Source organism: Balaenoptera borealis (assembly GCF_965194805.1).
Source record: "Balaenoptera borealis genome assembly, chromosome: 8".
NCBI classification, from domain to species: Eukaryota; Metazoa; Chordata; class Mammalia; order Artiodactyla; family Balaenopteridae; genus Balaenoptera; species Balaenoptera borealis.
In genome coordinates, this window is record NC_138865.1 from 72,640,871 (window position 1) to 72,659,388 (window position 18,518).

General features: G+C 41.2%; 1 protein-coding gene across 5 annotated transcripts in view; it reads left to right on the top strand.

The window, feature by feature from the left end:
* The window catches only part of TJP2 (tight junction protein 2), a 132,331-nt gene that overhangs the window by 74,916 nt on the left and 38,897 nt on the right, over positions 1–18,518 (top strand). For all 5 annotated transcript variants that reach the window (XM_082403643.1, XM_082403642.1, XM_082403645.1 and 2 more), the window contains 3 exons: positions 14,111–14,164; positions 16,919–17,043; positions 18,208–18,310. In XM_082403643.1, coding sequence (XP_082259769.1) covers positions 14,120–14,164; positions 16,919–17,043; positions 18,208–18,310 — 273 coding nt within the window. In that variant the 5' untranslated portion in view covers positions 14,111–14,119. The remainder of the gene's footprint in view (positions 1–14,110; positions 14,165–16,918; positions 17,044–18,207; positions 18,311–18,518) is intronic.

Here is an 18,518-nt window from a genome sequence, read left to right on the forward strand (position 1 = left end):
TTATTTCCTTAAATGTGCACTGAAATTTTACCTTAGGTAGATACTCTGGTACCCATCAGCAATAACTCTAGAATCTAATCCTGTGAATCCTGTGTTGAGCTATCAAGAATCCCTCTTTAAACTTCTGTGTGTAGCTTTTTTCTTTAACCCTGGTCACACTCAGGCTTTGTCCACTGTGAGTTGTGTGCTATGAGCACACCGTGCACACTAGTTGTTCCCTGTCAGCGCTCGCCTTCATGAGTTGTGAAGGGAGGGTAAGAAGCTAGTGGTGACATTGTAATCGCATTTGAACGTGAAATACTTACGGAATAAACTATGAAAGATTTTTTTTTTTGTAAACCAAGAATTACATCAGGGGTTGTTTAACTCACTGCTTACTAGTTTACTGCTACCAGGAAGGGTTTGGCTTTGAAGAGACACAGGCAGGTGCCTTGAAGCCAAAGACTTGGTTTATAATTTTAAAAACTACTCGTTTTAGGAAGAGCAAGAGTGGAGCTCATTTTTTGCCTTTTCTAGGGAAAAGGGGTTCCTGTTTACTTATTTGACAGGTGTTTCAAAACTGGGTCTGGTGAAGAGAATTTTGACTAAATAATTCACAGCCATTAAAATAAGACCAATTTCCTGGGGGAAGGGTGGGGGGAGGGTGAAACACAAAAGCCCCGTTATCAGCTAGAGGTAGGTGGGCTATGGTTTGCCCACCCATCCTGAGGCTGGCTGGCTGTTTGTTTATACTCTCTCTTGAGATGCCTTCTAAAATGACATACTGGACACAGCATAAAAGCACCATAGGAATCCTGGTGCAGAAAACCATTAGCCCAGTTTATCCTGGGGGTGGTCTCCCAAGATTTCATATCTGCTGCATGGAGCCTCCTGGGAACCTTGATGATTTCACTTTGTGCTCCTTCTGTCTTATTTGCTTTCTTCCTCTCTCCTTTTATTTCCTTCCTTCGAGGTGTCCACATACCATTTATTAAGGGCTTAGTGTGTGCAAAGTACACATCACATTCTACACATAGAAAAGGAATCAAATCTGGGGTGGGGCTCCAGCCTCACACCCGTATCTGACAGCGTTAACTGTGTGAATTACGGCTTCAGCTTTCCTGTTCGTAGGATGGAGACAGTCGTAGCTAACTCACAGGGTTGTGGACGTCAGTGAAAAACTGTACAGAGAGCCATGGGCGAGGTGCCTGCTGAGTGTTAATGGCTTCCTTCCGTTCCGGTTCCCATAGCCGTCTGGTCTCCTGTTTCCAGGGTGGCTGTGTGTTTTAAGACTCCCAAGCTGTAATTAAGTTATTTAACACATCTGTCCGTGCTGAGAACGTAGCATCCCATGTGTGTTATTAAACAGCTTACTTCCCAGGCACACCGAGTGCTTGCAGTGTCTTGCACACACCTTACAGGTTATCCCTCCTGCTCTGCCTGCGGTTCCCTCCCCAGGTCATCCACCCACCCGACAAGTTAGTCATCTTTCAGCACTGAGCTCGCGTAGAACGCAGGAGGGCCTCCCCTGCCACTGGGGCACACTTCCATCCACCCCAGACCTCCCATCCCGGTTAATAACACGCATTCATGCCATCAACTTCACATTGTATATACCTGCCATTACTTCAGGGGTCGCCTTGCTCCAGCCCCATGTAGCCTTTTTTCTTTCATGATTATAAGCTTGTTTCTCACCTCATTGGCTTTGCATCTGCTGTTCCCTCTCCTTGGAGAGAGATCCAGGTTTTCTTATGAGTCATTCTTTCCAGTGTCACATCCCATGGCACTTACTGCTACTGGAGATTATAATATATGTTCACTTGTCTGTTATCTCCGTTAAAATCCTCCCTGTGAGGGGAGGACTCTGGCTTGTATTCCCCCCAGCATCTACAGCAGTGTCTGACACGTCCTGGGTTCTTGGGGAATATTCGTTGAATGAATGAGCCTTGTATATTCGTCTGCTGTTGTAGTTGCATTGACTTGTGATTACTGTTTACGTGTCCCAATTCCCCACTGGACTATGGCTGCCTGACGGTAATGATGTAGGGTAATTTTTCTTTTATCCACAGGGCAGGTGTCTAGTTGCTCGGTAGATGTTTCTCGAATATGTGACTATGGAAGTTAGGGATCTTGGAAAAGGTAAATCCCTAAACTATTGAGATCTTCTCATGGAGGCAGCTGTCCACCACAAAGTGTCCTTTTGATGCCACTGGTAGACTAGCTGCTCATCAGAACAGGCTGCAGTGGTTCCGATGGCCTTTTCGCTAGCGGCTCCTCCTGCCTTTCTTTTCTTTTTTTTTTTTTTTAATTATTATTTATTTATTAATTTATTTTTGGCTGTGTTGGGTCTTCGTTTCTGTGCGAGGGCTTTCTCCAGTTGTGGCAAGCGGGGGCCACTCTTCATCGCAGTGCGCGGGCCTCTCACTATCGTGGCCTCTCTTGTTGCGGAGCACAGGCTCCAGACGTGCAGGCTCAGTAGTTGTGGCTCATGGGCCTAGTTGCTCCGCGGCACGTGGGATCTTCCTAGACCAGGGCTCGAACCCGTGTCCCCTGCATCGGCAGGCGGATTCTCAACCACTGCGCCACCAGGGAAGCCCCCTGCCTTTCTTTTTCAGGGTCTTTGCCCTGTGCTATTCTCTGGGTCCTGCATAACCCCACCCCACCCCCAATTGTATTCATTCTACAGACATCATCTCAATGTCCCTTGCTCATGGGAAACACCTCCCACTCCCCACTCAGCCAAGTAGGTCAGGTGCTAGCTCCTGTCAGACTTCCTGAAGGCAGTGCCGTGTATGATTTGATCTTCATTTGATCCTCAAGGTCTGGCATATTGTACTTGGTAAACATTTGTTGAATGAATGAGTGAAGAATTAGTATATGTGCACACCTCCGTGCATAGCAGCATTATTCACAATAGCCAAGAGGTGAGAGTAACCCAAGTGTCCATTGGTGGATGAATAAGTCAAATATGGCATATGTATACAGTGGCATATTATTCAGCCTTAAAAAGGAAGGTCTGACACATGTTACAAGGATGAACCTTGAGGACATTATGCTAAATGAAATAAACCAGACCAGAAAAGTCAAATACTGTATGATTCCACTTACATAAGATATTCAGAGTAAATTCATGGGAACAGAAAGTAGGATAGTGGTTGCCAGGGGCTGAGAGGAGAAGGAATGAGTTGTTCAATGGGTATAGAGTTTCAGTTTTGCCAGATTAAAAAGTTCTGGAGATTGACAACAAAAAAGTTCTGGAGATCCACAACAACATGAACGGACCTAACACTACTGAACTGAACACTTAGAAATGGTTAAGTTGATACATTTTATGTTATGCAGTTTTTTTAGCACAATTTTTTTAAGAAGAGTGAGTGATGGCAGAAACTGTGACTTTTGGAAATCATTGAAGAAGAATCTGGAATTCTTAACTTGTAGGATGCCTATGACTTCTGGGCAATATGCATAAATTTAAGGGAAAGAAGTGTGTATTTCCTCATCAGGGAAGCAGGAGTGTTTACCTAAGGACAGTCACAGTAAAGGAGTGAGCTGCTTTGTGCCCTCCGTCCTTGCCCCTCTGCGCCTGGGGCCCTGGGCTGGTCCTGGCTGGTCCAGGGCTCCTGCTCACGTCCGCACAGCCGAGGTCAAGTCCTGGGCATCCCCTCAGCTTCTAAGGGTCCTGCTTCAGTAGGGCTCCTTTGTCCTCCCTGCCCTCCTCAGTGTAAGATTTGAAACAAACTTTCATTCATTTCCTATCCCATTTTGCTGTCCCAACACTTCTGAAGGACTTACTCTTGTAGAGTCCAAGGGAAGGACGTGAACATTTTCAAGTGCCCGTTCAGCAGTGCACTTTGTAGGGAAAGGTTGCCTCATTCCAGGCTGATATTGGTCCTCCAAGGTGTAGGTGTGTTATCCCCATTTTGTAAAGGAGACAGATTATCCCAGGCCCACAGCTAAGTGACGGAACAGAGATTGCCCCCAGATCGTCTGCCTTTAAAACTCACATCCTTGCCTCCGCTTCAAGTTGCTTCCTATATGGTCTGCATCTCATGGTCCACATTCATTTCACATCTCAACCTTAAATAAGTCAAAGGGCTCACTCTCACTCGCTCTGGCCCATTGGTGTCACATACACTGTGGTAGTGAGAAGGACCACCAGCTCCCTGAGACCATGCTTCCAAAATCCCAAGCCCAACTTTAAAACCCCTGGTATCCCATACAGTCTTTCTTAGCTGTTCAGAAACCCAAAATGTGCTTTTCCACCCCACCACCCCCCGCCAAGTGGTAAAGACAAAGAGAGAAATGGATAGCAGGGCTCTTTGTTATTCTTTTATCTTCAGAATTTACAGAAAGGGGAGAGAGAGGAGGAGTGAGCTGCTGAGTGAGCATTCTGTCCCTGCGGTGGCTCTGAGCTGCACCAACAGCCCGAGTACAGGTTTACTATCTCCAAGGATGAGCAGCTTCTTATCTTCATGCCTTTTAATTTTCTAGGTAACAGTAACAATTCCATTCTTCTGAAACATTACCAGTAGCTGTTCAGCCAGCTTATGCTTTTCTTGTGTGTGTGTGTGTGTGAGCATCTATGTAAATAAAACTTCTCTACGTGTCTCTAGAATGCCCTACTTACTTAATAATTTCTACTTGCATATTGAATCATTTTACACGTCTAAAAGGAATATTTACTCCAGTTCTCTGGTTCCCTGGCACAGGAGAGAGGGAGGAAAAGAAAGCCCAAAGAGCGTTGCAAATCCAGACTGCTTTCTTTTCTCCTCACAAGTGGTGCTTTTCAAAGCGTTTGGCATCCCTGCTGTATGGATGTGTCACTGAGAGATGACAACAGGATTTGCTGGGAATGTGGGCCACTATTGTATCTGCCCTTACGTAACCACGTGGAGTGATGGCAATGGGTGAGCAGCCTGGGATGTAGGCAGTGGTCTGGTTGCTTAACCTCCAGAAGCCATGAAGACCACTAAGGTCCTCCAGAGGATGTGGATCCAGGCTGTTAAAAAGTTGGGGAGATTGAAAGTCCATGTGAGTCCCTCTATAAGCTCTCCCCCTTTTCTTTCCTGACCTTTCTTTTGTGGGAAGTTGGTGGGGGGGAGCCTTCTCACAGTGGTTCCTTTTTCCTCTGATTTATTTGTGCTTCTGGCAGCTTTCAGTAACAAATTGTGAGATTCAGATTGTAGTCATTGGTGGGTTTTAAAATACTTGTATTATTTTTAGCAGATGTATGCAAAACTGATAGCTTCTTACGGGGTTTCTGAATCAAAGGCTGCTGTTTTCCATGTGTTGGGAATCTGCAAGCACGATGCTGCTTCCTGGGGATAACTTAATAGTTTGCCTATTAGATGTTTGTTTGTATTTGGGTAATTGTAATTTCTTGTTTGGGGAAAAAACTTTTTGCTTCCTTATCCTGCAGAAATGTATACTCTTATTCTTTTTTAAAATATTCTTATATCTCAGATTCTAAATGATAGAAAAAAAGTTTTTCCCTTGTTCTTTTTTTTCCTTTTATAGTTTGAACATCTGTAGCACTATAACATGTATAAGTGTTTATTTTTATGGTGGGTGGGATTTTTATCAAACATGTCCCTTATGGGCAGATATTGATTAATCTTTAGCTTTGGCTCTGACCCTCCATCACTGGGAAGCAACAGTTTGCAGACAAAAAGCTTAAAGATTTCCTGTTGGGGCAGTGAAGACTTTCGGTGTTTGCCTTCTGGTTGGTTTTTAACACGTTTCCATATTCTTTATGTAAAATATGGGATTTACCTGTTTGGCCAAGATTTTTCAAAGGAAAGAAACTTTATAACAACTAGAGAATATTTTTTTAAAAGATCGAATAACTGTTTGTCTTTGTCCCTTTCTCATTCTTCATGTAAATACCTTACTGCTAACACAGTGTTTTATTTATGGTAAAAAAAAAAAAAAATTGGCCCCCTTTTATCTTCCTGTGTTGTCTAGGAATGAGTCATTACAATTTTGTGGGGGTGATTATTCTCACTACTTACAGGAAAAGTGAAAGTGATGCGGGGAAGCGGAGGTCCTCCTGCTGCTGGAATGTTGACTCTTGGGGTGAAAAGGAGACTTGGCATCTTCTGCAACCTGCTTCTCCCTCAGAGCTAGCTGCTCCTCCACCTCGCCTGCCTTCATGCACCTCTCAAATTACTGCCACGATCCCCACCCTGCCCTTCTCCAGTCCAAACGGTCACACTTTCTTCTCTTTGACTTTGCAAAGTCTGTACTGCATTAACAAATATTTGGTATGAGGTCCTTGGGCCAGGAATCATCGGGTACCCTTTGTTCACGCATGAACCCGCCCCCCTTTCCCCTCTGTTTTTTAACTTACAAAATGTTTGGTACATATAAGAGAAATATGTGTCTAAATCATAAAGCATGATTATAAAATATACCCATGAGCCCATCACACATACCCATGGACCCTCACCAAAATGGACCCAAGGTCCCTTCTCACTCCTCTGCCTCATCCCAGGTCACGTACACATACATACACACAAACATCTCTAAACAGAAGATTGGTTTTGTTTGATTTTTTTTCCATTGTAGTAGAAAACACATAACATAAAACGTATCGTTTTAGTCATTCTTAAGTGTACAAGAATATTTTAAGAATGTTCACATTTTTATGAAACAGTGTTTGCTCTTTGAATTATATAAAACCGATAGCACGCTCTATAAATTCTTCTGGGATGTTTTTCACTCCATATTATGTTTGAGATGCATCTGTGTTGTGGATGTGTGGCTCTAGTTTATTTTCATTGCAGTATAACATTGCATTTTAATAGTATATCACAATTTATTTGTCAGTTTTGCTCTTGAGAGATCGTTTGGGTTGTCTCCAGGTTTGGGCTGTTGAAACATTGCTGCTGTGAATACTCTCTATGTGGAGCTGTGTGCACATACTGGCACATTGTTCTCGAGCCTCTGCGCAGGAGAGGAATCACTGCGTTGTGAATACGCGTACCTTTACTCTGATATATGTGTGCTTGTAAAGCTCTCCAAAGGCTAAGCAGCTCCCTGCCGGCATTCATGCAGTCTAAATATTGACAGCAATTCTCTGATCTCTGCACAGCCCAGCACAGGTTGGGTGGGGCCCAAGCCTGTTGGCCCAGTTCGAAAGGCCTGATCTCAGCTCTCAGCTGAGTTGCTGCACGTCAGTAGGCTGTCCCCAGCCATGTACCCGGAGCTGATTTTCTGGGGAATATGTGTGATTGTGTGGGGTGTCTGTGTTTCTGGAAAGATCGTATATAGTTGAGGCAGACTCTCAGTGATTGGCTTTTTGGGGCACACCTGTGGTTGGTAAGCTCTACATGGGCTTTGGCTGTTTTTTTCACCAGTGTAGTCCAGGTGCCACAAACCACATGCTTGGCACATAATGGATGCTCAGTAAATATTTTTGAGTGAGTGAGTGAGTGAATAAGTGAATGAATGAATGAATAAAGGGTTTTCTCTGAGACTTTGTAAAAAGTCACAGCTTTGTGGGCTAAATACAGCATGGTGTACTTTTAATTCTCAAAGGCACTATTAAAATTTATTTTACTCTAATTTCCTCACCTTTAAAATTAAGATTTAAAATTTATCACTTAATATATTCTTTTAATATTACATTTAAGTAGTCAGTGGTTTGTGTCACAACCCATTAACCCTAGGTAAGAAGAAGTCACTTATAATCTGACCAGTTTCATGACAAGTTGGTGAAGTCTTTGGCACCTGGCAAGGTCTGATTGATTAAAAATTTGATTCAGTCCTGTTGGCATGGTAGTGGTAAGGGATTCATCCCTTCTCTGCCAAATCGAATTTAAATTACTACTGCAGGCAGCACAGGAATGCTTAAAGACAGTATAATCTTATTAAGGAAGAACAGTGAATTTCAAAAGCCAGGTGCTTGGACAACGTTTTGAAAATAAAATTTTGTAGTAATGCACTTATTTTGTTAAATGATAAAGAATTTTAAATCCAAAACTTTTAATGGAGAGTTTGCTGTTTTTATTTTTGACATATATTCTAAAAGCAACGTACTCATAAAAATATTCTCTGCCATACCACAACTCCTGGGGAAATTTAATATTTTTTGGTATTTACTCTTCCAGTCTTTTCCCTGTATGCTTATAAAAATAAATATATCAGGGAAATAAAAAACAGAAACAAACAATGATGTTTTGTGTCTTGATTTTTCCCCTCAATAGACATTTAAGTATAGATATGTATATATGTAACCAATCTGTTGTTGGACATTTCATTGATTATTAAAAATTATAAGCAGCTGTAAACAAATTTATATGTATATCTTTGTGCACTTGTGCAAATATTTCTGTAGAATAAATTCCTAGAAGTGGAATTGATTGATCAAACGGTATGTAGATTTTACATTTTGAGACATATTAATAATTTGCCCCCTGGAAGGTTTATACCAATTTATATTCCCACTGCTTCTACCAACAGCAGGCAGACCTGAAAATATAAAACAAATTCTCTCTTTCTAATTGAAAACACAGGTATCATAAGGACAAAACTTTAAAAATGGACAGAAGTTAAATGATTATTTCAGTGCCTATGTATTTCATCGTGTTGATTCATTTAACCTAAACATCGCTCTCTTTTTGGACATTGTGCTCCCCTCCACCCTATAGCACTGCCCAGTCCTAGGGGTCATTGTCATGGTACTGGTTCTTTTCTGATGACTTTTAAATACATTTTTGGGCTGGGGTACTGTGTGCTGTTTTTCTTAATATATGGGAGTATATAGCTATATTCAAAGAGGAGTTGGCAACTGTATTTATTTTACCACAACTTACAGAGTAATTTACTTTGTTGAAATTTGTCAGCTTTAAGGTATGGTAAAGAGCAGAGAAGAAACTTGGAAAACATACATGCTAGTAAGGTCACTTCCGGGTGATAGTGGATTGGTTGTACAAAAGCCACTTTGAAAACCGAAGGTGCCAAGAAGTTAGGAGGTGTTCTCTGGAAATGGAAAGAGATGATCAGTTCTGATCAGCTGGGTTTCTGCTTACTATTTCCCTTTAAGAAAATATTCTTTTTTTGTTGTTTTAAATTTATTTATTTATGTATTTTTTTAAGTCACAATTTTTTTAAAAAATAAATTTATTTATTTATTTTTGGCTGTGTTGGGTCCTCGCGGCTGCGTGTGGTCCTTCTCTAGTTGTGGAGAGCGGGGGCCACTCCCCGTTGCAGTGCGTGGGCTTCTCATTGCGGCGGCCTCTCTTGCGGCGGAGCACGGGCTCCAGGCGTGTGGGCCTCAGCAGCCGTGGCACCCGGGCCCAGCTGCTCCGCGGCACGCGGGATCCTCCCCGACCAGGGCCTGAACCCGCGACCTCTGCATTGGCAGGTGGACTCCCAACCACTGCGCCACCAGGGAAGCCCTATCTATGTTTTTATTTTTGGCTGCGTTGGGTCTTCATTGCTGTGTGCGGGCTTTCTCTAGTTGTGGTGAGCGGGGGCCACTCTTTGTTGCAGTGCGCGGGCGTCTCATTGTGGTGGCTTCTCTTGTTGCGGAGCACGGGTTCTAGGCGCGCGGGCTCAGTAGTTGTGGCTCTTGGGCTCTAGAGAGCAGGCTCAGTAGTTATGGCGCACGGGCTTAGTTGCTCCATAGCACGTGGGATCTTCACCGACCAGGGATTGAATCCATGTCACCTGCATTGGCAGGCGGATTCTAAACCACTGCGCTACCAGGGAAGTCCCTCTTTTTTTTTAAAAAAAAAAGAAAACTTTATTAAAATCATCGAAAAGTTGTGTTATACTGGCACAAATTGGAAAATGCTGTTATAGACATAGACCACAAAATTCCAGAGAGGAATGGCTATAAACTATTCGTCTCTGGACACCAGACCACAGGCACCTGAGTTTCCAGCTAACCATCTCAGGTGTGCTATGAAAGAAGCGGAGGGCCACTGAATGTAATAGAAATCTCCTTTAAGAAAACTTGTAAGTAGTAGCAATCAGTGCCTTCATCATACTGATTGGGTGATGAATGAATAGTGTATCCATCTGTTAGTTTATTGAAAAGAAAACCTTTTTGAGTGCCTACTCTGTGTGCCAAACACTGTTCTAGGAGATATGGGACAAATGTGAGGGAGTGAGATATAAAAAGCTCACCTGAAAATCCACTTTCTTTTTTTTTTTTTTTTAATTGAAAAACAGTGGTCATGGTGAACAAACTTAAATAATTGGGGAGATTTACATAATTTAGACAATGACCCTTTTTGAATGTTTACATATTTCATTGTGTTGATGTGCCTTCATTTAACCTAAACATCACCTCTTTTTGGATGCTGATGCTCCCGCCATCCCCCCACCATAGCACCCAGTCCCACGCGTGCTAGTAGCACAGATCCTAGTTCTCGCCTTTTCCAGGTACCATTTTTAAAATTCTTTTTAACCCTAGCGGTGATTTGAATTCTATTTTTAAATCTCTCAGAGTTCTTGGAGCCAGATGGTATTAACCAGGGAAATGTCCCTAAAGTGAGTACATAGAGGGAGGAGGGAACTAAAAGACTGTAAATTCCTCTCAATTTGAGAAATCAGTTATAGCTACTCAAGAGTGGCTGGCTCATCTTTCTTCTCTACATACAAACAAAATTGCCTTTTCCTAATCCTGTTCTATCAAAGGATAAATTATCTGCTCCAATATATCAGTTGTTAGAATTGCCTTTTGTGCTAAACGTCTTTCCCCCCCAAGCCTAAGGGTTTGTTAACTGGGTAAAACAGGAGCACATTATCTGGACATGTTTTGATTCTTTTCTTTGTCATTAGTAGCAGTGCAGGAATGGCAAAGTTGATTTTTAAAAAATTTTAATGTAAAGGAATTTAGATAGTTTTTCTTAAATTATTTGTATGTAATAAGTACAGCAAGGCTTTTTATTCATATAATTAGATTCCTTTCCTTTGTGTCCTTATGTTTTAGATATTCTCTATTAAAAAAAACATGTAACTGGATCTACTTGTTTTTAATCCATCTTGACCATCTGTCTTTATATTTATTGTGATTACTCTTCTATATTCTTCTATATTCATTTCTGCAGTCACAGTTTGTTTTGTATTTGCCCTGCTTTTTCTAAATTTCCCATTTTGTCTCTTCTGCCTTCTTTTGGATTGACTTTTGTTTTGCTTTGTTTTCATTTTATTTTCCTCTCTGCTATCTTGGAAATTATATACGCCAGAAAATTTAACATGTGGATTTTACTCAGTGAAATTCAAAATTAATCTACAGTTTAACTCTACTCTTGAATAAAATATTTAGAATAATTAAATCATGTTGAAGTCTTCTGGATTTACATGCTATGTTGCCCAGTGTTCTACTTCTGTCTTATTTAACTCTCACAAATCATACGTTATTATATTGATTAGTTGCATACAGCCAATATATGTCCAGGCTTACATTCCTTCTTGCGTCTTAGGTCTTCCTTCTGGGATTATTCCTTTCTTAAATTTATCCTTTGGAAGTTCTTTTATTGCTTGTAATAACCTTTCCCAATTTTTGTTTTTAAAAAAAATGTCTTTCTGCCCCCTAAATGAACAGATACTGTTTTAAAGATACTGTTCTACTGAGTTCAGCCTTTCATTATTGCTGTTTCAAAGTCGGCTGTTATTCTATTTGCTCTTTTGTAACCTCTTCTACCTATATGCTCTCATCTCTGTATCTTTTTCTACAGTAAGATTACCATGAATTTCAAAGTGTTTTTCTTTCTTTTTGAATTTACTCTGCTTGTGATGTGTAAGGCTTCTTGAACCTGAAGAATCATCAAGTCCTGAAGAGCTGTTGTGACCTTGAGTACTGCATCTCTCCCACACTCTCTTATCATCTCCTTCAGGAAATCTTAGACACATTGTAAGACTTTCTCACTCTTAATTTCTTTCATGTGTCCCACTTTTTTTAATGCTTTGTGCTGTATTCTGGGTAATTTCTTCACATCTTTCTTCTAATTCATTATTGTCTTCAACCATGTGTTGTATGTGGTTTAATCCATTTTTTTAATTTAATACATTATTGACTGGGGGATTTTTGCAGAAACTAACGCCTGTGGCCATAATATGTCTCCCGTCAAAAATGTGTTAATTTTATTATCATATTTTTTTATTTTTAAAATTTTTTCTTTGGTCATTTTTTTAAAAAATAATTTTATTTATTTATTTATTTATTTATTTATTTATTTATTTATTTATGGCTGTGTTGGGTCTTCATTGCTGCACGCAGACTTTCTCTAGTTGCAGCGAGTAGGGGCTACCCTTCGTTGCGGTGCGCGGGCTTCTCATTGTGGTGGCTTCTCTTGTTGTGGAGCATGGGCTCTAGGCGCGTGGGCTTCAGTAGTTGTGGCACACGGGCTTAGTTGCTCTGTGGCATGTGGGATCTTCCCATACCAGGGCTGCAACCCGTGTTCCCTGCATTGGCAGGTGGATTCTTAACCACTGCACCACCAGGGAAGTCCGGCTTGGTTGTTTTTGATGTTCTCTTGTACTTTGATTATACTTTTAATTTCCCCTTTTAACTTCTTATAATAAGCAAACATATGAAACATTACACATCCTTTTTTTGGTCTATGGTTATATTTCCATGAAACATTATACATCCTTGTTTTGGTCTGTGGTTATATTTCCAATATTTATAGTCTTTGATTCTGCAGTTTTTTGTTTCTTTTAACTCTCACTTGCTTTGTGTGTGTGTTTAAATTGTGAACTCATGTTCCTCAAATGCTTATCTGAGGGATTCTCTGAAGCCTGTGTTTTAGTGTGTTTCTGGGGGAGAATTTCATTCTCCTCCATGTACCTGGGTGGTGCTACCAATGCAGAACCACTTTGAGTGTGAGGGTTTTGGGGGGGGGGGGAGGGTGTGGTCACATCTGTAATATGAATTTCAGTCTCAAACCTGAATGAGTACAGGTCTATTGATACAGGAATTCTCCATGGAGATATTTTTAGTTATTTCCACTCTACCCAGAGCCAAGAATGAGGTAGGCGACTGTCCCTGCTGTCTCCATTGCCTGGTAGTGTTTTTGCCCCTAATACATTCACTCTGATCTGATCTCCACCCTGTTTGGCTCCTACAGTTTCTCTCTTTTCCTGGCCTCCTGTTGAAATGCCTGCCTCAGTGCTGCCTTATTTCTCTGGCTTTGAGCTTTCTTGGCATTTCTTGCCTTTAAGGATTTCCCCTCAAAGGCAGCCTGCATTTAATGGATTATTATTATTATTATTGAATGATATCCACTGTTTTCAGGTTTGTCTAGACATCTATTTTAGAATATTGTCAGAAACTGAAGCCCAGTGGTCTTTTATGCTGGCATCATCATCTTTCACACCCGCAATACTGGTGGAGAAAAGGCCAGGGGGTCCCACAGATTACACAAATTGGCAGTTTCTGTGATAAGGCCAAGGACTCCTTTAGACATAAAAATCCATAAAACTTGAGTTCCCTGGTGGTGCAGTGGTTAGGACTCAGCACTTTCACTGGCATGGCCCCGGGTTCAATCCCTGGTCAGGGAACTAAGATCCCGCAAGCTGCACAGCGTGAGCCTCCCCCCGCCCCTCCCCCCACACACAAAAATGCATAAAACTTGCCTAGGAGGTCACCTTTGACCTGAGGAAGAGGGATTTTTTTTTTTTTTTTAAAGAATGAAAATATATCTGTTTGCAACTCTAGATAAGGGCTTTTATCATGACAGTGTTTTGGAGTGGTGATAATAAAAAAGCTTAACACTTAATCCATTCGTTCTTTTTTTTTTTTCTTTTTGGCCGTGCCGCAAGGCATGTGGGATCTTAGTTCCCTGAGGAGGGATCGAACCCACGGCCCCTGCATTGGATGCACAGAGTCTTAACCACTGGACTGCCAGAGAAGTCCCTAATATTTCATTCTTTTTAGGGTACATCTCTCCCTATGTATTTCACTAATTTTCTAGTATTGTTAAGTTTGCCATTTCATTCAAGGAGAGTATATTTGAAAATATAATAGGTAGTATAATGTTCCTAAAAAATATCCACTCTTTGGTGTATAGAATGTGTGAGCTGGCCTTTCTATGGAGACATTTTGAATTATAGCTTTATTTCTAACATTGAAATGTTTGTGTTTTTAATCAAATTGGTTTTGATTGTTCTAAAACAGGCCCGAGGCATGGAGGAGTTGATATGGGAACAGTACACTGTGACCCTACAGAAGGTGAGTACTACACATGTCATATCTGCTACAGTCTGTTCTTCAGTTTACAGATCATGGATCTTTTTTTTTTTTAATTGAAGTATAGTTGATTTACAATGTTTCAGGTATACAGCAAAGCGATTCATTAAAGACATACACACACACACACACACACACACACACACACGCAAACACTTTTTCAGATTCCTTTCCATTATAGGTTACTACAAGATATTGAATACAGTTCCCTGTGCTGTTCAGTAGGACCTTTATCTGTTTTATATACAGTTGTGTGTATCTGTTAATCCCAAATTCCTAATTTATCCCTCCCTCCCCTTTCCCCTTTGGTAACCATAAGTTTATTTTCTATGTCTGTGTGTCTGTTTCAAGTTTGTAAATAAGTGCATTTGTATCATTTTTAGATTCCACATATAAGTGGTATCGTATGATATTTGTCTTTCTCTGTCTGACTTACTTCATTTAGTGTGATAATCTCCAGGTCCATCCATGTAGCTGCAAATGGCATTATTTCATTCTTTTTTATGGCTGAGTAATATTCCATTGTGTATGTATACCACAACAGATCATGGATCTTATTTATTTTTATGCAAACACAGTTATTACATTAACAAGGATTTGCATGTTGTTATTTTTTTGGCTAAGGTCTGTATAATATAGAAAATTATGGAGGTTAATTAATGTATTCACCTGTCTCCAGATAGAATAGTTTATGAAAACAGAGAGGAAAGGAAGGGAGGAATGGAAATAATCTGTTCTGTTTAAGGACGTTGAGGTAGCTTCTACAACTTTTGTAATTTTAATTATAGCATTTATAACTTATTCCCTCAGTAAGTTTTAAGTCCAAACTAAAAAAAAGATTTTTTAATTAAAAAAAAAAAAGTTTTTTGGCTGCGCCACATGCATGAGGGGTCTTAGTTCCCTGACCAGGGAATGAACCCGTGCCCCTGCAGTGGAAGCTTGGAGTCCTCACCACTGGACCGCCGGGGAGTTCCCCAAACTAAATTTTAAAACGTTAGTTTAGCACTCAGGAGACATGGGTTGTAGTCTTTGTCCCACTCCTGATTATATTAATAGGTGCTGAATTAATCAGATTTTAAACAACAGCCCCCTCCCCACAGTGGGGTTGAAAGTAGAAGATCACATGTAAGTGTATTTTACTTAATTTTTAAAGGTATTTCACAGGTATTGCCCCTCTTGATTAAATTAGGTAATACAAAGAGCTTCTAGTACTTGGAGTCCAGCACATAATCACTGCTTAATAAATGTTAGCTCTGTTCCTTTTTATTCTGACAGCAGAGTTTGAGGTGGGCATGATAGGTGCTAGCCCCGCTCAAAACAAGCGCAGCCACCAAGCGTTTGTAAGTGACTTGCGTGCGGCTCGAGCTAGACATGCACTCATGATCCCAAAGGCTTATTCCATCAAACTGCCTTGGTCAGCATCTAGCTTTTCCTGGGCCCTGCATGGCTCTTTCTCCACTCTGAGTCTCTCCAGTCTCTGTCACCTCTTAGATGGATTGTAAGTTCCTCAAAGGGAGAGTTTTCCTTTGACCGTCACAACCATGAACTTCAACCCTTGACTTCAGTGCAAATTTGGTTCTTGAATAAATGTGTATTAAATCTATCCAGGTAGAAAAACACAGATTGGTGCTCAAGTGCTGAAACTTCTGGAGCAGTAATCATGGTTTCTTCAGTTGAGAGGCTTCCCCCTTTAGGTCTTATTTTTCACCTCTTGTCATCTTCTGACTCTTCTCTCTGCCCTTCCACCACATACCATTTGAGTTTGGACCCTGAACTGGCAAAGGTGAGAAACATTTTTGGCCTGGTATAGAGGATGGAGCTCTCTCTGTGTAAAACCAGGTACCAGGGGATAGCGCTGCCAAATTCAAAGCCGTGCGATTGAAGAACAACAAGCCAGCCTGTCTGTGTTGCTAACTGTTTGTTATCGATTGCCACGGTGGGCCCCACATGGGAACTTATCTTGAGGTGAGGGTTCTTGCATTCTCTGAGAAGATTTTTGCGTAATGAAACCCGTATTTAGTGTGATAGTCACGTACATGCCCCTGTGATCTGGATGAAATCCGGGAGCTTAGCTTTTTAAACACCAAAATGAACTGGGATTCTGTATTATTTGGGTTCACTGTTATACATTTCTCTATTAATCTTGAATCTAATTAATCTGTATTTCCGTCTTATATGCATGTAGAAAAGAATTTAATGCTTTGCTCTCTCATGAGATCTCAAAACTAAGTTCGTCTTCGGATTTTATCTTTAAAATCCATTTCCTTCTTTTTGACCTATATGAAGGTGAAACCACTTGCTCCCCTAACTTGGAAGTTAAAGGTATTCTTTAAAAATATGGTTTTAGCATAGATTCAGTTGTGACCAGCCCATCTGGCTCAGGCCTGGATATGAGAACAGGTGTGATTGGTGAATCCAATAACACATCCTTATTTGGACAGAAGATGTAATTTCCCATCCCCTGCCAGCTTCTACTGATAACTCCAGTCTGTGCTATCAATCTTGTCCAGCTTTCACAAGGCTGTTTCTTTTAGATAAGGAATTTCCCTTTATAAACCTGTCAGCTAACCATGATGACGCTGTATTCTGTTTCTCACTTGTTTCTCTAAGCCTTCTGTTCCTGAGCTGTCTCTGGTTATTGGTTTGACCTTTATTTTATCGACTGCTTGTAATAAATCCTGAAAACCACTTATAGAAGGATTTTATTTTAATTTTTCTCTTAACCCCAATGAACAGGATTCCAAGAGAGGATTTGGAATTGCAGTGTCCGGAGGCAGAGACAACCCACACTTTGAAAATGGGGAGACATCAATCGTCATTTCTGACGTGCTCCCGGGTGGGCCCGCCGATGGGCTGCTTCAGTGAGTGTCCTAACTCCCTGCCCCCAACCCCTGCCAGCCCACTGGTTGGCCCTAGACAGGGGCCTTTGAGTGGTGTGCACTTTTAAAATTCAAAAAGAAAAGGAACGTTTATATATGTATATTGAAAAGTCTTCAGGCAGTAATGGAGACCATAACACACCATGTTTTAACAATCCCCAAACCTTTGGGAACATCCAGACTTTGAATAGAGGAAAGCAATAATTTCCACAGGAAGATGGTTATAACTATGTATCGTAACTATCATTCCTGGGTTTAGGAATCATTTATGAACATGGAGTGTAAAATTGGCATGCTCTTTTTTTCCCCTAATGCCTACCCACACTGTCTATATTTATTTTCATTTTTATTCATTAAGAATGAGGCTAATCTGCTTAATGATTATCTAATTTGTAAGAGGGATGTAGAAATTGGGAAAATTTACCAAATGGAAACCCAAGTTTTCCAACTGCCAGGCTTCTGGTCCGAAGAGAAAATGCCACTGGAAAAGATGCATGTCTGAGTCCCCTTAAGATAATTTCTCAGGGCAGAATCTAAAGTTAATTACACGGCTGCCTTGGCCACATGGCTCCAAAATTTAGCTTCTCTTGGCATTTCATCTCAATGGTCCTCTCCAAGTTAGTATTCTTTCATACAGAGAGCATGGTAGAATTTTTACATGATTTTTTTGGATGAGACAAAGTAAGAGTTAGGGTTCTGTGACCTCAAAATTTCTTTAAGAATCTGAGGCGAGCTCTTGATTTCATCCCCTCTAAAACATAAGTGAATATCAGCCTCCTTTGGGGAGAGCTGTAGACTTGCTGAAGCGCACCGTGTACCATGGGTAAGGAGGCCCTGACACACAAGTTCCATTTGTGCTCCAACCTCGCTGCCATCCAGTGCCTCCTGGAGGGACCCTGTGGGTTTGGGTCCTTCTCCCCAGGTGGTTTCCAGGAGACACTGTCCAAAGTGGGCTGAGTGGCTCCTGGGTTCCTTCCTCAGAAGAGCTCAGACCAAGTTGATGGATTAAGCCTCAGGAGTCATTAGACACTGAGCCCTTTGAGAAGCATTTTGGGTCAATCTGCCACTTTTATTTGTTCCTAAATAAATGATTCAGAGGGACAAGATGGGAGTTTTTCACATTCCGTTTTTCTGTTTTATTTGCAGAGAAAATGACAGGGTGGTCATGGTTAACGGCACCCCCATGGAAGACGTGCTCCATTCATTTGCTGTTCAGCAGCTGAGGAAAAGTGGGAAGATCGCTGCCATTGTACGTTCTGGGTTTGTTTTCAGCTCACCTCGGTAGGACTTTGTCTTTATGCCCAGAAGAAAATTACTACTTGCTCTTCAGCCCTATCTAGGGACCACTATTTCCATATCCTCAGTGCTTTGGGAGGGTGATGTTAAGGGTGATGTAAAGATGTATGTGAGTGATCCCTCCCTGCCTTCTCTTCATCCTACTTGTAACTTAAGACCAG